The 20,419-nt window shown below is 41.1% G+C and overlaps 1 protein-coding gene across 1 annotated transcript in view; it reads right to left on the bottom strand.

The window, feature by feature from the left end:
- Window positions 1–18,740, bottom strand: part of LOC111148384 (synaptic vesicle glycoprotein 2C) — a 158,069-nt gene extending 139,329 nt beyond the window's left edge. The window contains exon 1 of the mRNA XM_022504892.1: window positions 18,164–18,740. Within this exon, the coding sequence (XP_022360600.1) occupies window positions 18,164–18,740 (577 nt within the window). The remainder of the gene's footprint in view (window positions 1–18,163) is intronic.
- Between the last annotated feature and the right edge of the window lie 1,679 nt (window positions 18,741–20,419).

Genomic DNA, 20,419 nt, shown 5'->3' with positions numbered 1-20,419 from the left:
GGGGGGGGGGGGGGGGGGGGGGGGGGGGGGGGGGGGGGGGTGGTCAGAGGAGGCACCTTTCCCATACTGGGAAGAAGCTGGCCATCCCCTGGCTTTCCTCGTCTCTCCTGGCTTCACAACGGGCCATCCGGGATGCACTTCTGTGTCATAGCTGTAAGAATTTATTTCTCCCAGAGGAGGGAAATTGCATCTCTGTGGGAACAACGTGTCGCATTGTGACTGAGAAAATATGATCAGGGATCATACACACTATGTGATGTACCGTAGGAGTCTGTAAGAGCCACCACCACACTACAAATGTAGTATGCTCAGGATAGGGAGAGGCAGGGGACAGGAGGCTTCTTTACTGATCCAGCAGAAATCCAGGGGGCAAAGCTGTATTGTGTAGTCGTGAAAGACCCCCTCACTGAGGGTCACCCCCACAAGGGAGTGGTCACTGGGAGCTGTCTTTCCCCTGGGCAGTTCTCTACATTTATCATTCCTATTTGACTGCTTAAATGTGAACATTTCAACAAAGTTTATTTTATTGTTAAATCCAGAGGTACCGGTACTGATACAGTTTTCAATTTGGAAAAAAAAAAAAATGAGATAGCAGCGGCTAACGCACTTCTCTCCTGGTCTTCCAATTTCTCTCCTCTATATATTCTGGATGTGATTATTGGCACCTAAGGACATAGGAGCACTAGATAATGGCTACCAATGTGCAATTTTCCTTTGCAGAAGAGGATTAATATTTTTTCAGCTGCTCCAATCTATGGTATAATTATGTTACTAGAAGCATTATCCAAAACAAATATACCACAGTACCTTAGAATCAATTTTTAAATGCTGATTTGTTTTCCTTCCCTTTAAAAATAGACATTAAAACTCAGTTTAGTGATTAATCTGACATCTGTCCTTTCCACCCTCTGGAAGAGTTTTCTTACTGCCACAGCCAATGTCATTTCCTCTGCCGGCCCCCCTCCCCTCGTCCCAAAGCACTCTTGGTTATACCCACCTCCTCCCCCTGAAATCCTGGCTGCTCTCGGCCTCCAGGCAGCTGAGACTTTTCCTACCATTTATTCATGACTTTTCTCTGGTCACCCCTAAGCATTCCCTGAAGATTTGTCACTAGCCCCCTCTCCTCCTCAGGCTCTCTCTTTCAGCAAGCATTCTCTCCTGTGGGCTCTGCATCTCTATTTAAAGATGTCTCCAGCGGCGCCTGGGTGGCTCAGCAGGATAAAGCCTCTCCCTTTGGCTCAGGTCATGATCCCAGGGTCCTGGGATCGAGCTCCGCATTGGGCTCTCTGCTCAGGATGGAGCCTGCTTCCCTTCCTCTCTTTCTGCCTGCCTCTCTGCCTACCTGTGATCTCTGACTGTCAAATAAATAAAAACTTTAAAAAAAAAAAAAAAAAAGATGTCTCCAACACCCATCTCTAGGGTTATTTTCCCTGCCAAGTCTCAGGACCCACTTCTAAATGCCCTCCTGGATCGTTTCTCCTGAGTCTGGTTGGCACCTCAAACTCAACAAAAAATCACTGGGCACCAGTGATCACTGGGTTAAGGGCAGTCTGTGACTAAGACATTCAATTCTTGCACCTATAATAACTAAATTCATCTTCCTACACACAGGCTCCCGGTATCTCCCCACCAACGCCAGAACTGTAGTTTATGTTTTATGCATTCCTGCCCAACACAACACCAGGGCATGAAATCTCAGTGCCTTCTGGTATTCTCCTCTCCCTTGCTTGCATAGCTAGTGGGCTGTGAGGGTCCAGATATTCACTGGGAAATCCCCTCTCCTCCAACAGCCTCTGTGAATCACCCACCATCAGGCCCTCCACACCTACTGTCTGGACCACTCAATGCAAATGATTCTTAGCTAATCCCACAGGCTCATCTCTGACCCATTCTAAACACAGCAGTCTCCCAAAGGAGCAGTCTCACCACATCACTTCTCTGCTAATATCTTAAGCGCTCCCTACCCACACCTGAATAAATTCATCTAGTCTCCATGAACAGGTAGGTCCCCACCCACCCCTCTGTGTATGCTCCACTTCAACAAAATGGAACCACAATCTACTCACAACACCTGATCCGTGGTTTTCCTGCCTTCCTGCCTTTGCTCAGTCTATTCCCTCTCCTAAAAACCCCCTTTGTCCACCCTTGGCTTTGCAAGTCCACATTGTGTCCGCAATGAAAAGCCTGGTCAAATACGATGGTCTCCTGAAACCTTTTTTAAAACCAAGCCTCCCTGAAACAGAATATCTCTCTCCATCCTTTGGTCCCCAGACCATTTTGATGGGAAGTGCCTTGTGCCCAAGCTTTGATCTGGCTGATCTCTGTATTTGCCACAAAACAGAGTGCAAGCATCTTGCACCAAGTCAGTAGGAATTTGAGGAATGAACAGGTGGAGGACCCCTGCTGGTGTCTTTCTGTGTATGAACTGCTAAATTTTGAAAGGTTACATTCCACAAAGGCATCTCTGGCCTATTAATGAGAAAAATGAATAGCTAACCACACGATCAGACAGAAAGCCCTGAGAAGCCAACCACTTCTCACACATATAATCGGCCTCCGCCTGGGTGTGTGTGTTAACAGCTGGGTTGAGTCCCACTGTGGGGCTTTCCTTTGTCCCTGGAAACAGTCTGATTAACCCTTACTAGTTTCCAATCAGTTTTTTTGACACAGCAGTACTTTTCATACTTCTGATTTCACTAGATTCTACAGAGACAATAAGCCCCACTCAGAAAAGTCATTTAATTTCATGTTACACAGGAGTTGGGAAAAATCTGAAGGATTCACATTATAATTTTATCACCATGGCTCTGGTACTGAGAAACTATTTCCACAAAGCAGAGTCGCACTGCCCTGCACATCCGGGGACCGTTCTGTGATGCATGGCTGTAAATGCAGCTAGGAACTGTGATGTCACCCCTCCCCCTCCCACTGTGTAGGAGAAAAACTGGGGTAAAGAAGTCAATAGCCATTTTGGTGGAGGAAAAAACAAATGTGCATCTCTCAACTGTCAATAAGAGAGAGACTTACTGTTTGGAAAGAAAACCTTTCCTCAAAAATAGTACATTAGGGGGCACCTGGGTGGCTCAGTGGGTTGGAGCCTCTGCCTTCGGCTTGGGTCATGATCCCAGGATCGTGGGATCAAGCCCCACATCGGGCTCTCTGCTCAGCGGGGAGCCTGCTTCCCCCTACCCCTCTCTGCCTGCCTCTCTGCCTCCTTGTGATCTCTGTCTGTCAACTAAATAAATAAATCTTTAAAAAAAATAGTACATTAGGCTCCTTTGTAATGAATGTTGCTGTAATGAATGTTGCTGGTGAATTTACATTAACACACACCCCATTGTTTAAAATCATAGTGTCACGTATAGCTTCACTATCACAATGATGGGGATGGCGCTGCTGCTTGGCTGGGGGCCCAAGACTGCACTACTCACAGTGGGGTTCATAATCACTACCTTCAGCCTCACCTGTGATCCCAGCTCATCTTAGCGTGAGGAACCTGAGGCCCACCCCAGGTCTGCTATATCAAAACCTCCATCCTCAGGTGACATCTGCACATTGTGTCTGAGAAGCAGTGGTCTCTTATCACAGTGTTTCTGAAACTTTCCTTTGAATGAGAATCATTTGGGATGCTTATAAAACATACCCACGTCCCCTAGCACCGACTCACAAAGTCTGAGACCGGATGTGATAGTGATTAAATGAGGTAGTAAATTTAATGACTGATGGGATGCCTGACACACAGAGGGCAAAAAACAAACTCTAGTCCTTCTGCCTCCTGCTATTATCACCACTACCAGTGAGGTGGCCAGATTTAGCAAATAAAAACACATGATGCCCAGTTAAACTTGAATTTCAGATAAACAAATAATATTTTAAGTGTATCCCGAATGTTGCATGAGACATACCTTATAAAAATATTATTTGCTTGTGATTTATTTCAAATTCAAATTCACCTGGGCACCCTGTATTTTATCCGGCAACTCTATATCCTGATTTTGGAATATCTGGGAGAGGGGAATGAGCAGCAGAAAAGAGGGGAAAAACAGATCAGGCCCAGGTTATGGAGAGCTTGGAATACCATACTCAGGAGTTTAAGGCACTCTATATACCAAACAGCAAACATTTGATCAAGGATGTGTTGTGACCCAAACCCTCCACCCCACTCCCCCAAGAATGATCTGAAGAACAATGGCAAATAGTACCAAAAGCCAAACTTCCCATGTCCTTCCAATGCTTCTTCCACAGAACGTGAGCTTGGCTTCTGGACATCCTGTTTATCTGGTACAAAGCCTCACTTATAAAGTCAAGCAATTACCCAATAATTCTCAGTTCCTTCTCATGATCTATTTATGCTTGTTTAACTGATAATTCTTAACAACCTTGGTTATCTAGTTTCCTAACCCATAGCACAGATACATCGGGGATAAGTTAGAGACAGTTAAAGTGGCAGCAGAGACAGGATGATAGAAAGGGGTGAAAAAAAACCAAAGTATTACATAAAGAACAAAAATCAATACCCTGAACCATATTTAAATGATAGAAGATAAATTTAGAAATAATATAAAACACTTCTGATTTTCATTGAAGAAATGGGCTTAAACAAGCAGAGCTTTGGTTTTTGAGGAGGTAAACTTCATTTACCTAAAAAAATTACCTCATTTCTCAAACAAGTTATATAGTGTAGTCACACATTTTAATCTAATGATTATCTTGACTCCAAGCTTACTGAAAAATTGCCTACAAAATATTCTAGGTTATATTACTTGTTCCCTTGTGATTTTTAAGTAGCATAATTCATCTATATCCAAATCCTTCCCTGCACTCTCAAATATTCCCCAAGATACTCAAGAATTTAGCAGTCTAGAATATTCTTTTTTTTCTTTAAGATTTTATTTATTTATTTTTTGACAGAATGAAAGAGAGGGAGAGCATGAGAGGAGAGAGGGTCAGGGGGAGAAGCAGACTCCCTGCTGAGCAGGGATCCTGATGTGGGACTCGATCCCAGGACTCCGGGACCATGACCTGAGCTGAAGGCAGTTGCCCAACCAATTGAACGACCCAGGCACCCCTAGAATATTCTTATGTAAGAAGCCACTATGGCAAACTCCATGCCCAGAATCAGCCTGTAATTTGTCAGGAAGAAAGCTACCAGTAGGAACAGGCTACTAAGAACTCGAGCCCCATCAAGACCCAGATTCCTGTGAAAAATGTAGGAAACGGCTGGAGAAGTTGCTCTGGGAAGCCATTTGTGTCCATCCAGGACTCACTGCTAGGCCCAGCAGCGCCTCAAACACAGGAGACAGGTGAACTCCAGCCATCTCTGAAGATGGCTACAAGCACCCAACCACCTCCAAAACAACTTCCTTCAAATTGGGTTTTTTTTTTCCCTTTTCCTTTTGAATTGTGTTAAATTTACACAATACAAAATTTGCCATTTTAACCATTTTTAACTGTACAATTCAGCCGCATTAAGTATATTCACACTGCTGTGCAACCATCATCACCATTTTTCCCCAAAGTTTTTCATCACTCCAAGTAGAAACTCTAACTTTTGAGTAGTAACTCCTCAATTCCTCTCCCTTCCAGCCCCAGGTAATTCTAATCTACTTTCTGTCTGTGTGTATTTGCCTATTCTAGATAATTCCTATAACTGCAGTCATACAATCCTTTTTGTCCTTCTGTGTCTGGCCTATTTCCCTCAGGCATAAGGTTTTCAAAATTTTTTCATGTTGCAACCTGTATCAAAGCTGTATCTTTTTTCTTCTAAGCATTTCTTTTATGGTTTACTTTCTATTTGTTTCCTCTTGTTTGATTTTACATTTGGTTTCTGATTATTTAATGTCATCGTTCCTCCCAACTTTGAGCACTGCTAACCACCACATGGCTTCCTCCTGTCCATCCATTTCCTACCTTAACTTGACAAGATGGAGATGCTGACTCCACCTCAAGGTGGTATCTTCCTTACACTTTAGCTTACTGTTGTCAGGAAGCAATATCCCCAAGGGATAGTAGCCTTGTTTTTCACATTGTTGGAACACATTGTGCTTTCCTGCTCTACCTGAATCCCTAGGAGAAGGTGTGTGTGTGTGTGTATGTGTTAGAAATATCTTTGCCACACTACCATGAATGATCCTACAGAAGTAAAGTATGGCAATCTATAAGAATATGGTCTCAGAGTTGGGGAGGAAAGTCCTAGCCTAAGGTCACAGAGATATACTGGATTCTTGACTCTGGAGGTAAAAACACACTCCCCACAAACTTCTCCCAAATATGCCCCAGCTCCTGCTCTCCCCATCCTGACCATGGTACCACCTGTCGGTAGATTTGGTTTCACTTAGTCACTGGGAAGGGTAAAGAGATCCCATCCTAAAACCTTACCTGGTTTTGGGTCACAAACCTGGCCTCTCATCATCCATTCTCTTCTTTCTGTAGGCACATTATGTGCATATTAAATAGGTTAACTGCAGATCTCTATGCTACACACCCTCAGCCTCTATGCAGGAAAGGGGCTACATATTTTATTCTCACTTTGGTTCATGCAAATCCCTCCCAAGAACTAAGCTATTCTTGGTAATGATTTTATTTAAAACAACTTTTTCTCTTCTCTTTGAATGCTATAAATGCCTAAACTTAAATAATCAAAGACATCATGAATATAATTTATTTTGTGTCTTGATTGTTGGTAATTCAAATGCTACAAACTCTTCCCCAAAGGCTTGCTGCTCTGCAGAACCACAGAAATCTTAGTCTCCTAGAAGAATGCTGGGCTCCAACACTTACTTAAAAGCGTTTTATTAACATCCTGTCTTAGGTAAAGCAACGCCCAACTTTTTCATCTTCTCTTCCTGACTTCACAAAGGGCCATACTGAATGTGAAGTATCCCCTTTCACTTCCCCTCTCAGAGCCTGATCCTACTCTATACCCATCAAAGGAGCTCTCCCAAGCACAAACCAAGGTGCTGTGTGGATGCAATGTTCATCTTAGCAACTCCAAGGCAATCTGCCCTTCAGAAGTGCCAGGTGGCATGACTCCATCCTGTTCTCCTTGAGCTCTACCCTGGGCATCAGGAAAGAACACACTCTTCTTCATGTCCCACCCCAACTTTCTCTGATGTTCCTTGGTTAACCTGATGGCACAGATGCATGTTGGCCACTCCACCAAGCCCCAGCCTGGCCTCAGTGCAGGTTAGGAGGTCTTTTGTTTGACTGAAAACTCCCTCATCAGAGGCATAGCTAGCAGAGTCCATTGTCCTAAAGCAGGGCCTTCTCTCTCTCTCTCTCTCTTTTAATGGTAATTATATTGATGTCATTTATTAAGGACAATGGCGCAAAGTTACTAGAAGAGGCAGTGTGAACAAAAGATGGTGAGACAGACAGATAAAGTGGACAGAGTATGAAGCCTGTAACATGCTTGATCCCCTACCACCTAAGGGCACCCCATCCTGGCCTCTGTCCAGGGACCTTCCATCCCAGGCTGAGGGGCAGCCCTTCTTTCATATGCCATTTCTGCTAACTTTAGCACTGGCCACCCTTCTTGCCCTTGAGATGCCAGACACATAGGGAGTGTTAGCAGGAAACCCCAGCTATGATTAGGATCAGGGCAAATCTGAAAATTCCCCTCTGTACTGTCCCAGGGCTCTGAGCCTCAGGGTTTCTCTCATCACCACCCAGAGTCTCTGGAGCACCAGCCTGCCTCCAGAGGACGAGAAAAGGAGGCCTGTGCTCTTTACTTTTTTTCCAAAACAAAACTCAGCAATTTCTGGGCAACAAATACATGCATTCCGCTGGTTGGGAGAGGGATTGAAGCCCTCTGATAATGGTGTCCCTTCCAGATCTACTCTCTCCACTTCTGTAGTTCTGAGACATTCAATGTAGTGCTTTTACAAACATAAAGTCCCCCATTTTCAACATTTCCAAAGTATTTTAAGTCAATGAGACTAGGCACATAATGTTCTAAGATAAAGCCCATACTGATTTGACTATGCTTAGCACCCAACAACTGTAACTGCTTGGGTGAATGTTTACTGAATTATATTTGCACCTCAGTTATGCTTTTCCTTTGATCTCTTCCTTCTTCTGAGTAATCTGAACCTGCCATAAGTTCTTGGAAGGGCGAGACCTTGGTTTCTTATCTTCCTCCTCCTTTTGAATCCCCTCAGGCTCCCCACTACCTAATGTAGAGCCCCAAATAATGGAGCCTCTTGGCACAGAAGGCTCCTCTATGTTAATTGGAAAAAGGTCCTCATCTAGGTGGATAAATGACAAAAAAGAATCTCCTTAGAGTAGAAGAATTAGCCAAAGTCACCTTTTCTTATAGACAGGTGGAATCAGCCACAAGCCAGGGTGAATGGCTTGGTGAGTAGAAGGAAGGCTGGATTCCAGCACCTGCCAGGTGCCTTTGGGCAGGTTACAACTTGCACAACTGTACATAGCAGCCCCACAGTATAAGTTGGCTATGGAAAGTGCTTGCACTAGGATGTTAGGCATTTCTCAGCTGTCAGCTTCTCTGTTTCCAGGCTTTGTCTTGAGAGTGAAAAAATAAACTTGATGGCAAAAATAAACAATATTCCAACATGTGGACATATTTGCTCATTTAAGATTGCATTTGTTAATGTAGTAAAATACACACGACAAAATTTATCATCTTTAGCATATAGATAACAGGTGTGAAAATAATTTAAAGATCATTATATTGTTTTTAAGCAAATTACTTATATAAAAAATTGGAAAAATTCCTTGTGTCTTCATCATTCTATATTTGACAAGAGATCTTGATTTTGAAATCAAAGATAAGAACTATACCCAAAGACCTCTTTTATTTTTTCTCTCACAATCTTGAAAAGGCCAATAAGAATTTTCTAAGTTTAAGGTAAGTATGTCAGTTTGCAAAGATGCGGGCTGGGAATACTTATTTCAGTAATTTATCAGATTAACTCTTCAAAATGAATGTAATCAAACCATTTCCTACTCTCCAAAGCATTCTGCAGGAAGCTTAGGTCCTATAAAAGCTCTTGTTATGTAAGAATATTGAAAGGTTAGATTTCCCATGAAAGGGGATGATTGCATTTTCATGTTTGGAATTCAAACCTACAAGCCTAATTATTTGTAGTTATTAGGTGAATAACATTTCAGATTGCCCTATTTAAACCAACCTGCAATTAACAAATTCTCTAAACTGACAACAGATCAACAAGTTCTATAGCGACTTCAGGGAGAGTTCCACGCTGAATCAGGATACGTAAGGCCAGGACCACCAATGGAATCAGAATCCTCATTCAGGAGTGTTCTAGGACGTCAGGATGCAAGGATCAGTTTTCAGGTTCAAAGCCGTATTGTGGGAAAAGCTCCAATGAGCTTCCAGGTGACAGAAAGGCATTTACTATCACACTCTCACCATCCCAGAATGCTGCTTATTGGCAAGTTTCAGTAACGTGGCACGGAACTTCGGTTCAATCCTATCCTGTGAAAGTGGATCACAGACTCTCGGGATGGAGGAATTTTTTCAGGCTACTTGGCCAATTCCACTAGGACATTAGAAACTTCACTTCTCTCAGGAGAATATGAATGACCAGAGGAAATAAGACCCAGGAATATAATGGCAACAAATTATTGAGTCTTCTTTTCCAATTTGGCAATAATGAATCCAAATAAGATTTTGCTAGTGTTGGTGGACAGGATGTTCTCTAGAAGCCAATAACTTTTTAATTCCAATTAGAATCACTGTGACAGCTTAGAGGCTAAACAGATCCAGAGGGCACGTGCGTGTGTGTGTGTGCGCGCGCGCACACACACACACACACACACACCCACACCCACACCCACACCCTGGACGTCGAACCTCCCTTCAAGACGCCAAGGCAGATGTCAATGACAAAGGGATTAGGCAGGGTACACAGCTGCTGATCCTGAAATCTGCAGCCTACACTTTTAGGATACAAAGCCTTTCCTTTTAAAACTTAGAACACATTTACAGAAATAGAAAAAACACTCCTGAAATTTATATGAAATCACAAAAGACCCTGAATAGACAAAGAAATCATGAGAAAGGAGAACAAAGAGGGAAGCATCACTATCCCTGATTTCAAGCTATACTATACAGTTATAGTCATCAAAACAGTGTAGTACTGACATAAAAACAGACAAATAGACCAGTGGGGCAGAATCAAAATAAACTCAAGCACATATGGTTCACTAATATTTGACAAGGGAGAAAAGAATACTCAATGGAGAAAAGACAGTCTCTTCAATAAACAGTGCTGGGATAATTGGATATTTATAGGTAAAAGGTCCCATAACTTACAGCACTCACAAAAATTAACTCAAAATGGATTAAAGATTTAAGTAAGACCTGAAACCATGAAACTCTAGAAGAACATATATGAATAAGCCTCCTTGACATGGGTCTTGATAATGATTTTTGGATATGACACAGTTTTTTTGATGTGACAAGCAACAAAATAAAAAATAAACAATTGTGACTAAATCAAAGTACAAAGCTTTTGCAGACCAAACAAGCCATCAACAAAGTACAAAGAACACCTATGAACCAGTAAAACAATATCAGTAAATCATATATCTGATAAGGGGTTAATATTTAAAATATTTAAGAATTCCTACAACTCAACAGCAAAAACCAAATAACCCAATTTAAAAATGAGCAAAGGACCTGAATAGACATTTCTCCAAAAAAGAGATAAGAAAAGCCAACAAGCATACGAAAAGATACTCAACATCAGTGATCATTATGGAAATGCAAATTAAAGCCACAATATTACCTCACCACTATCAGAATGGCCGACACCAATAGAATTAGAGATAAAAAGTGCTAGCATGCACAGAGAGAAAGGGAAACTTTGTGCACTGTTGGTGGCACTGTAAATGGGTACAGCCACTGAGGAAAATAGTATGGAGGATTCTCTTAAAATTAAAAATAGAACTACCCTATGATCCAGCAATTCCACTTCTGGGAATATATCCACAGGAAACAAAAATTCTAATTAAAAAGATACCTGCACTCTCATGTACACAGCAGCATTATCTGCAATGGACAAGACATGGAAACAACCTGTCTGTTGATGGGTGCATGGATAAAGAAGTTATGGTGCAGGGACGCCTGGACGGCTCAGTGGGTTAAAGCCTCTGCCTTCAGCTCGGGTCATGATCCCAGGGTCCTGGGATCAAGCCCTGCATCGGGCTCTCTACTCAGTGAGGAGCCTGTTCCCCCCGCCCCCTGCCTGCCTCTCTGCCCACTTGTGATCTCTGTCAAATAAATAAATAAAATCTTTAAAAAAAAAAAAAAAGAACTTATGGTGCACGGCACACACACACACACACAAACACACGCACACACACACAAGCACACACCATACTGGACTATTATTCAGACATTTAAAAAAAAAAACAAAACCCACAAGGAAATCCAACCATTTGCAACAACATGTTGGGACCTTGAAGGTATTATGCTAAGTGAAACAAGCCAGATGAAGAAAGAAAAACACTATATTATCTCACTTATATGTGGAATGTAGATCAACAATAACAACAAAAAATACCCAAAAACCTAAGGAAAAAAACAAGAAAGAAAGAAAATCACAGAAAAAGAGATCGGACCCGTGGTTACCAGAGGCCAAGGGGGAGGGGAAGGAGTAGGGAGAAATGGAGGAAGGTAGTCAAATGATGCAAACCTCCAACTATAAGATAAGTAAGTACTAGATGTAATGTACTAAATGATGATTCTAGCTAACACTGGTGTATGATTTACAGGTGACCCCTGAGCAACACATGGGGAACTATGTGGATTCAAGCTATGTGGGTTATATACAGATTTTTTTTTTGATAGATACAGTACAGTATAGTAAATGTATTTTCTCTTTGTTATGATTTTCTTGTCTCTAGCTTACTTTATTATAAGAATATAGTATATAATACATGTAACATACAAAGTATGTGTTAATAGACTATTATGTTACTAGTGAGGCTTCCCATCAACAGAAGGCTATCAGTAGTTAAGTTTGGGGGGAGTGAAAAGTTACAAGGGGAGTTTTGACTGTGCAAAGGGTGGGCACCTCTAACCCCCACGTTATTCAAGAGTCAGCTACCTAGGAAAGTTGCTAAGAGGGTTCTTATTCCTAAGAGTCCCCATGATGAGGAAATGACTTTTTGCCTTTTTCCCCCCTCTCTTTTGTTTTTATTGTATCTATAAGATGGACATTAGCTAAACCTAGTGGTCATCGTTTTACAATATATGTAAATCAAACCATCATGCTGTACTCCTTAAAATTATACAGTGATGTATGCCAGTTACTTTTCAATAAAACTGTGAAAAACATATAGAGTATACCCAGATGCTAAAAGATCAAAGCTTGGACTAAAGCTAAGACTGCATCTTGTTATTGGCTTGGATATACCGGTCTACCTGACAGCACTGGGAATGGGTGATACAGACTGAACGAAAGGACTGATTCAATGAACAGTGAGCCAGCTTCTGTAATCTGTCTGCAGTTTAGTGGCAATCAGTAGTCAATGGGCCTAAAACAAAATGTATCTCAGAAACTTGAAGCTTGTTTTGTTTTTTAAATACAGTCAGCTAAATATAAAGGAGTTAGAAATCTCAAAAGAATGTATCTTCCTTTGTTAATACCTAAAAGAATAAAGGAACCTATGTAGGGATGGAGAAAGAGAAACTAGGGGTAGTTTAGGTCATCTCCATCCAGCTCAGCCTTCAAGGAAATCACCCTTTTTAGAAGTGGCAAACAAAATGAAAAAGAAAGAGAGAGAGAGAAACACTGTATGTTCCAAGGAATTCCACCACTTAGGTTTAGAAACTACAGAAAGAAAGGTTAAAAAACATGCTTCAGGCCTATTAGAGATTTGTTTTTGTTTGTTTGTTTGTTTTTACCATTGTATTCCTTGAATCTAAAATCATGCCTGTCACGTAGTAAGCTCTCAATACATTTTTGTTGAATGAACATTATAGTTATCAAGAGAAGATATACAAATGCCAATAGTGTGACTTGATACAGTCAATAGCCAAGTATTGACTAAAAGGAAAATCACCCCTCCACTTCTAGTCAAAAATATATCTTAAATTCACAAAAATCTATATTTATTCTAGAATTATTTACAAATCTTTTTTTAAACTTCCAAGAGTTCCAAAAATGAAAAAAATGTCAAGTAAAATTGCATTCATATATATATGAATATATGAATATATATATATATATATTCTGAATATATATATATATTCTCAATGCTTTGATGTTCATGGTCTACCTCCATTTCTGCCCAATATGCCAACTGAACAGCCAATATTGTGCATGTTCTAAAAGAAAACTGGTATTACCCTAGGATATTTCTTCAGGAAACCCAGGGGACCACCCAAGTAGGCTTCCTAGGTGCCAGCTACTTCTATCCTGTCCTACTCTGGACCTCAGTCCTACATGTTCCCAAACTGGACATATCAGCACATCTTGAACAGATCCATCTTCAGAAACAGACTCCCAGTAGTCAACCTCACCAAGACAGATGGAAAAAAGCCAGAATGGACATTTGGTTAATTAAAATAAGAAAACCCAAAATTACTGAAAAGACTGGCATCCTTTGGCAAGCACATTCCTAATGGGAAAACTCTAAAGAAAGCTGAATTTGAAATCTTAAAGTGCTACGGAGCATGGAATTAGAACAAAATGTCTTTGCTACAGGAGTCATGCCTTTACAGACTCCAGGGTAATGTGGTCTTCCTTATAATAGGGATACATGTGGTCCCAAAAACACATAGGTTAAAATTTTTAGATTGGAGAATACCAACCCTGGCAGCATTTAGAAGGGCGCTGCCAACATGTACATCTATGACTTTCCCTCCTGTTGGTCCTTCACGACTTCAAAGTCCCATTTGAAACAACACATTTTTCCTTTGGATATATCAGTATCTTCACTGAGGTCTCAACGTGTTAATGGTCTCACAGACTGTCATCTCAAATAGTTGTTGAGATTCTAATATGTACCAGGAACTGATCTGGATAGGGGAGAAATAGTACTTAACAACATAGACAAAACCCCTGGTCCCATGGGGTTTACATTCCCTCTATTTTAACTTCTACTATTCTGCCTCTTTAAGATGACTTTGTACTATGGGCTGATTTCACATGTTAATTCTCAGAGAAAATCTTATTTCTCATTTGTGACTGTTACCATTATGTACTGTCTATAAATTCAAAAAGACAAAAAACAAAAAACAAAACCAGACAATATCCTCTATTAGGGTTTTGGAAAAGGGCGAGAAAGGTCTAATACCAACAGGTGATTACACTGTTGGAGTCCACAAACAAAAAGTGAATTTTAGATCATCCCTTGAGATACCAGAGTGGTATATTTCTGCTAGTAATTGAGAATATTATCTTCTCTTAGGAGTAAACCCAATGAAGAGGACTTCAAATGAAAATATTAGAGAACTGGAAAGAAACACAGGATGAGGAGCTGGGAAGTGTGTTCCACAGTCTGCCTTCCCCAGTACACAGCCCTGGACTAGGCAAGTCGCCCACATGCCCAGAGCTCCCTCCCCTCACTTTTAAGATGACAGGGTCTGCCTAAATCCCTAAGGCATCAGCCACTAGGAAATACCATGATCTCCATCCATATTAGGAACCAATCCTTACTCATCAGAGTGGTAGCTGAAGTCTCTGACCGTCCAGATAAGACATTTAAAATTTTGTGCTGTTCTTTAGCTGTTGAACTTGTTATTCACCTAGCATTTGCATAGCCAAGAACTTCACTGCCTGAACTGAGAGACCCTTTGCAATCTTTCCTGTACCACATTGCTGCACTCAAGAGTTACAGGTCTCTTCCTTTTCCCAGCAACTTCCAGGCCTCCCCACTCTCTCCTGGCTGCTCCTCTTACTTTGGCTTCTCTTTCTCAGTCCTCCTCCTCACCACCAGCCCTGTAAACTGCATTCTGCAGGATGTCACCAGCCCCCTGGTGAAGGTCACTGGCAGTATCATCTTAAATGAGATGGCTCACCAACCAACTACGCTTCAGCCCAAATGGAGAGCAGCCCACAGGCTCTTTGGACACCCCCAAGGATCTCACAGAGAGAAGTCTAAAACCAACTCTTCATCCTTCTTCCTCATGTTAAGACCAGTACTCTGCATTATTTAGATGAGTCGCCTTCTTTTCATCAACTGTCCACTTGTTACACTGTCCGAATTAATCAAGGACTAATCCTTGCTGACTCCACCCTCTGGAATAGCCTTGAAACCCTCGCCTTTTCCTCACCACATTGGTGAGGTCCTGACCCCTTCTGTGGCCTCTCAGCCTCAAGTCTCCTTATTTACATGTCTCTCCCAGCTGTTGATACTCGCCTCTTTGTACCGCTAACCTGCAGGCATTTGTGAGTTCTCTGTACTAGACTGTAACTTCTTTGACATAGAAGCCTCGTCATTACCTGTCCTATTATCCCCTGTGATATGACACTGTGTTGTGCACATAATTGCTCAATAAATAGACTTTGGCAATAAAGCATGAATTATCTTAAAGTGACTGCACTTATCCCCTCTAAGAGCAACTTGTTAGATAATTAAATATTACTCTAATTAACAATGTTATACATACACACAGACCACACACATAGACACATACACACACAAGACGCTCTTAACTCCCTTTAAGTCAATCTTCTAGCAAACACCAAGAGATGACTGATCTCCCAAATAACTGAGACATAAATTGGTTCTTATTTTTCATTCCTCGCCTTCCTCGAGGAAATGACAGAACACTCAGTAGCAAATGAGAAATTATTTTGCAAAATTATACACCTCAAACACCACCAAACATGGGCCATGCATCTTTCTTGTATTTTGACCCCACTGCTGTGACTTAGTGTGATAATTATATTACAAAGCTATTATTCGATGAAATGAAAACGGCAAAACAATTTCAATGCCTGCCCCCCAAAAACTCTGTTAGAATGCAATTATAAGTGAAATCACAATGGCAAAATAATTGAAATGCAAGTCTGGGAGGCACTGTTACAAAACCATTAAAATGCTTCTGTTGAGGACTCGCAACATTGAGTGAAACCATACACTCCCAGGGACACATTTTTAACTCACTAAAGGAGCCAACATTCATGAGAAGATGAAAATATCTGTGCTGTGGTTGTTCCATGGCATTCTCTGCACTTCTGGGTGCCACCTGGGGGTGTGTAACATCATTGGGGTTTGCAGATTTCTGGGATAGACTGGTGAGGGCACCATGGGCGATACTGTGCTTCCTTCCCACACCAAGCTTAATTTAGATATTCCTGGAACATTTCCAATATAAAAGCTAGGATCACAACGTGAAAAGATGTTTGTGGTAAAATTTAGCTTTCAATTATTAAATATGTGTGTGCATGTATTTCTAAGGCTCTAGCTTTCTAATATGTTATGTTGATGTATTCCTTTTGCAAAATCTTTATAAAAGGTTTTGATGTCCAGGCTTACAGTAGATCTATCTGCCCACCAAAGAAAAAACCAAAGACAAAATGTGGTGCACTAGATACACGAGGGATACACTGAAAGGATCAATTTGACAAATGACTAAGGACCCTCCTCTGAATTATGTTCTGTGTTTTGATGGCTGAACACATAGATGAGTCTACCAGGAAAAACATGCAAAATATGCCTCATTCCCCCACACCCCCTCTCCCTCACAGTCTGCTTCCACAGATCTATCTCGCTCAGTTAAGTGACTAAAAAAATAGATGTTAGAAGGAAGTGATATAAAGAAATAGCTGTTAAAGGAATAGATGTAAATCCTTTTCTCATTCATGATTATCTCTCTCACAACGTCACAGAACAGGTTAGAAAATGGCATTTTGGGGCACCCGGGTGGCTCAGTTTGTTAAGAGTCCAACTCTTGATTTCAGCTCAGGTCGTGATCAGGGTGGCGAGATCAAGCGAAGGAATAAGTGGGAACGTTAACTAAGGCTTTGTAACAAGGTAAACCTTGTAGCTTAATTTTGTTTAATTAAATCAATTAATTAATTTACTTATTTATTTTAGAGAGAGAGTGTGTATGCAAAGCATGTGCAGAGGGAGGTCAAAGGAATCCCAAGTAGACACCACTACCACCACAGAGCCTGACATGAGATTGTGACCTAAGCCAAAATCAGGTGTCAGACACTTAACCAACTGGGCCACCCAGCTGCCCCATGGTAACTTTAAAATAAAAATCAAATCTTCTATCTAGATATTTTATAGAGAGGTCATATTTTTATACATATAATTTAGATATTAATATGATTTGAAAGAGATTTTTTAAATCATATGAGGAAGTCTTCCCAGTTTAGGCACACAGGAATGAACTTTGAAAAAGATAGAAAAAGTCATCTAGAGAAAATTCTATGACTAAGTGAAAAAATGAACAAGCAAACATACACATAGATTATAGAAAAAAAAATTAGCAGGATCCCCACAGTATTTAAATTGTAGTACTTCACATAAAATTTGAAATGTAAAATCACATTTGTCAGAGTTTTCTAGAATTAATCTCTATATTTAGGAAACTATTCAAATAGGTTTTCACATAATAGCTTTATTAACTTCCCAGGGCATATCTCTGGAAGTTAATAAAGGAGACACCAATAAAATATTTGTAATATGGTAAGTTAAAATCTATTGTTCTAACTTTGAAGTGCATAAAGATATGAGTTGGACAGACTGGGCAATCCTTAGAAATACTGAGGAAGGCACTAGTTAGAAGGGGTGGGGCTTGAATATTTTATTTGTACTAAAAAAAAAATTTTTTTTTCCCTAGTAGCTTGGGGACATTATGGTTACATATATGGTTACATATATATATGTTTTTATATATGTATAAATTGAATGCAAGTACATTTTAGTAAACCTTGTTGTTCTTGAAAAAAAAAGATACGAATTGGATTGATGGATGGACAGACAGTAAAGAAAATATGGTATTAAATGTAAACTCTAGGATCTGGGTGGTGGGATATATATGGGCATCCTTTTACAATATTTTTAATTCTTCTGTATGTCTAAAATTTTTCATAATAAAATGTTGGGGGAAAACGCGCTGCTCTAGAGGGAAAGTATTTATTCTATCTATTAACTGTGCTCAATAAATAATCCAGGTTCAGAATTTGTCTCATTGACATGGTACACTCACCTAGCCATCCGGATCCTGAATTCGGAATGCACAAGTCTGTCTCAGCACTGGGCAACACGAAGCCAACAACAAACACCTCCACACCATCCGCCATAAGGGCCATGCCCAGGACAAAGAATAGGGCCCACTGGAAACGACCGTGACCACACTCTTGGATTATCAGCTCATACTGCTGGGCTAGTTCCTCCTCATCAGCTTTCCTCTCTGACTCCAGCTCCTGCCGGTCCTTGTGCACATCCCCCTTGGGCTGCCCCACGGACACAATGCTGTCCTTCCCTTGGTTCATACTGGGGATGCCCTGATACTCTCCTTCATAGATTTCATCATCTTCATCATGACCCTCGGTAGCTTCACTGGAGCCTTCATCATCATTGGCCTCCCCATCATAGGTCTCTCCAGGCGGGTAATAGTCATCGTCCTCCTCATCTTGGAACCGACTATAGGACCTCTGTGTGTATTCATCCTGGGCCCGGTCCACTGCCTGATTAACCTTCTTTACTGTTTGTTTCTTCACCTCCCGGGCAATGTCCTTGGCACCCTTCATCAGTGAAGTCCTATCCTTGTAAGAGTCTTCCATCTTATCTCAACTGATGGCGACCGAGAAGATGGGAATTTTTCAGATTCTGATCAGTGGTTCGGCCCTGACTGCATCATCCACATTGGGGTCAAAACAGAACTGCAAAAGAAGAAAAACCACATGAAATCATTATTATTCCTTTCTTATCTTTTTTTACCATTTATTTCCTAGTCTCTTTTCACTGTTCCCTCAGACTAAGACACAGAATTAGCTTTTCCTTTCTTTGATCTTACTGTCCACATGCAACAGACAACAGTTCTCTGCTCAGGTGTGATCAGCTCTTGGAATACTTAATGGGTTTTACTGTTGTTATTACTATTATTATTTGGTGTTTAAGGAACTCTGTCCCCTGAGAACTTTGATAGAATACACAGGCATTCCCCAGAGAGTAAAACAGGACATCTGGTACCTCTAAAAGTACATCTAACACATTTTGAAAGTGTTACAAAGATATACTCTGATTGAGAAAAATAGTATTGCTCAGAGACATACACACACTGCAAAGGCAAAACTAGAATAGGAGAAGAATCCTATCTGACCTTATTTCCTAATAGTGAAAAAAAAAAAATCGCAGGCAAGCAGCCCTATACACGATGCTATTGAATCATATGCATTTCCCCTCTACTTTCATTATCTCTCCTTCCAATAAATAACAAAGACTCATATGGCACCCAAAGCCACAACTGAGTATTTCCCCCTAGTATAACCATCAGATCAGTAGGAAATGGGCAGAGTTCATCAAATGATTTTAGATACCTTTGATAAACATTGGATTAGAACATATGGTTTGTGTAGTCAGGGTCTATCCTTTCAGAGGCCACCTCCAGGCCAGCAGGGACAGGTAAGCCACATGCCATGTCCCTTCACAACCCCACCCTGTCAGTACTTCAGGCTTTGTCTCTTATCTTCTTTGTCTCTGGACACACACACACACACACACCCCTTGTCCTACTGCCACTCCAGTTAACTGCTGTTTTGGATACCAGAGTCATGGGTCTCCCATGACCCACCATTTGGTTTTCTTTCTCACTGAGAGCACCCTAGATCTTGGCTTACACTCAGGCTGAACACATGGGAACTGATCTTTCACTTATCCACTGAGCTCTCCCCTCTGGTGGCCCACCATTGTAGAGAGAGGATATAAAGGTGAGAGAGTCCTTCTCCTCCATCATTAACTCCCCAAGCTCTACTCTGTGGCAGCATTCCAAACCATGAGTTATGTAATAGCCACTTCTACCTTCTTTTTGCACCCGGTATAAAACACTTGATAAGTAGCTGTACAAACATATACTTAAACGGCTCATTCAGACATTACAAACAAACCCAGCAATAAAGACAAAAAGATGTTTGTTTATAAATGGACTGTGCATCGTTACCACTGAATAACTGTGAATGCCCAGGAGGCAAACAGAAGCATGGTTCTGCACAGGCCTGTGTTTTGGAAGACGGCAAAGTGAAATTAAAATAAACATATGATTATGAGCTTTTTTGCCAAATGTCTTAATGGAGGGCTGTATGTTCTCCCCCCTTTTTTTTTTCCTCTTTCTTCATTCCCCCCGCCTTTTTTTTTTTTTTCTTGGAGAGCTGAGAGTCAGGGGAAGGGAGAGATGGGAGGATCCATGAGCCAATTAAGAAAAGATGAGAAGGCAATTGGAAAACAGTTTGAGGATGGAGGCTCA

The sequence above is a fragment of the Enhydra lutris genome, unplaced genomic scaffold (genome assembly GCF_002288905.1).
Source record: "Enhydra lutris kenyoni isolate GAN:26980312 unplaced genomic scaffold, ASM228890v2 scaffoldscaffold19, whole genome shotgun sequence".
NCBI lineage: Eukaryota > Metazoa > Chordata > Mammalia > Carnivora > Mustelidae > Enhydra > Enhydra lutris.
This window is presented reverse-complemented; position numbering and strand designations above follow the sequence as displayed.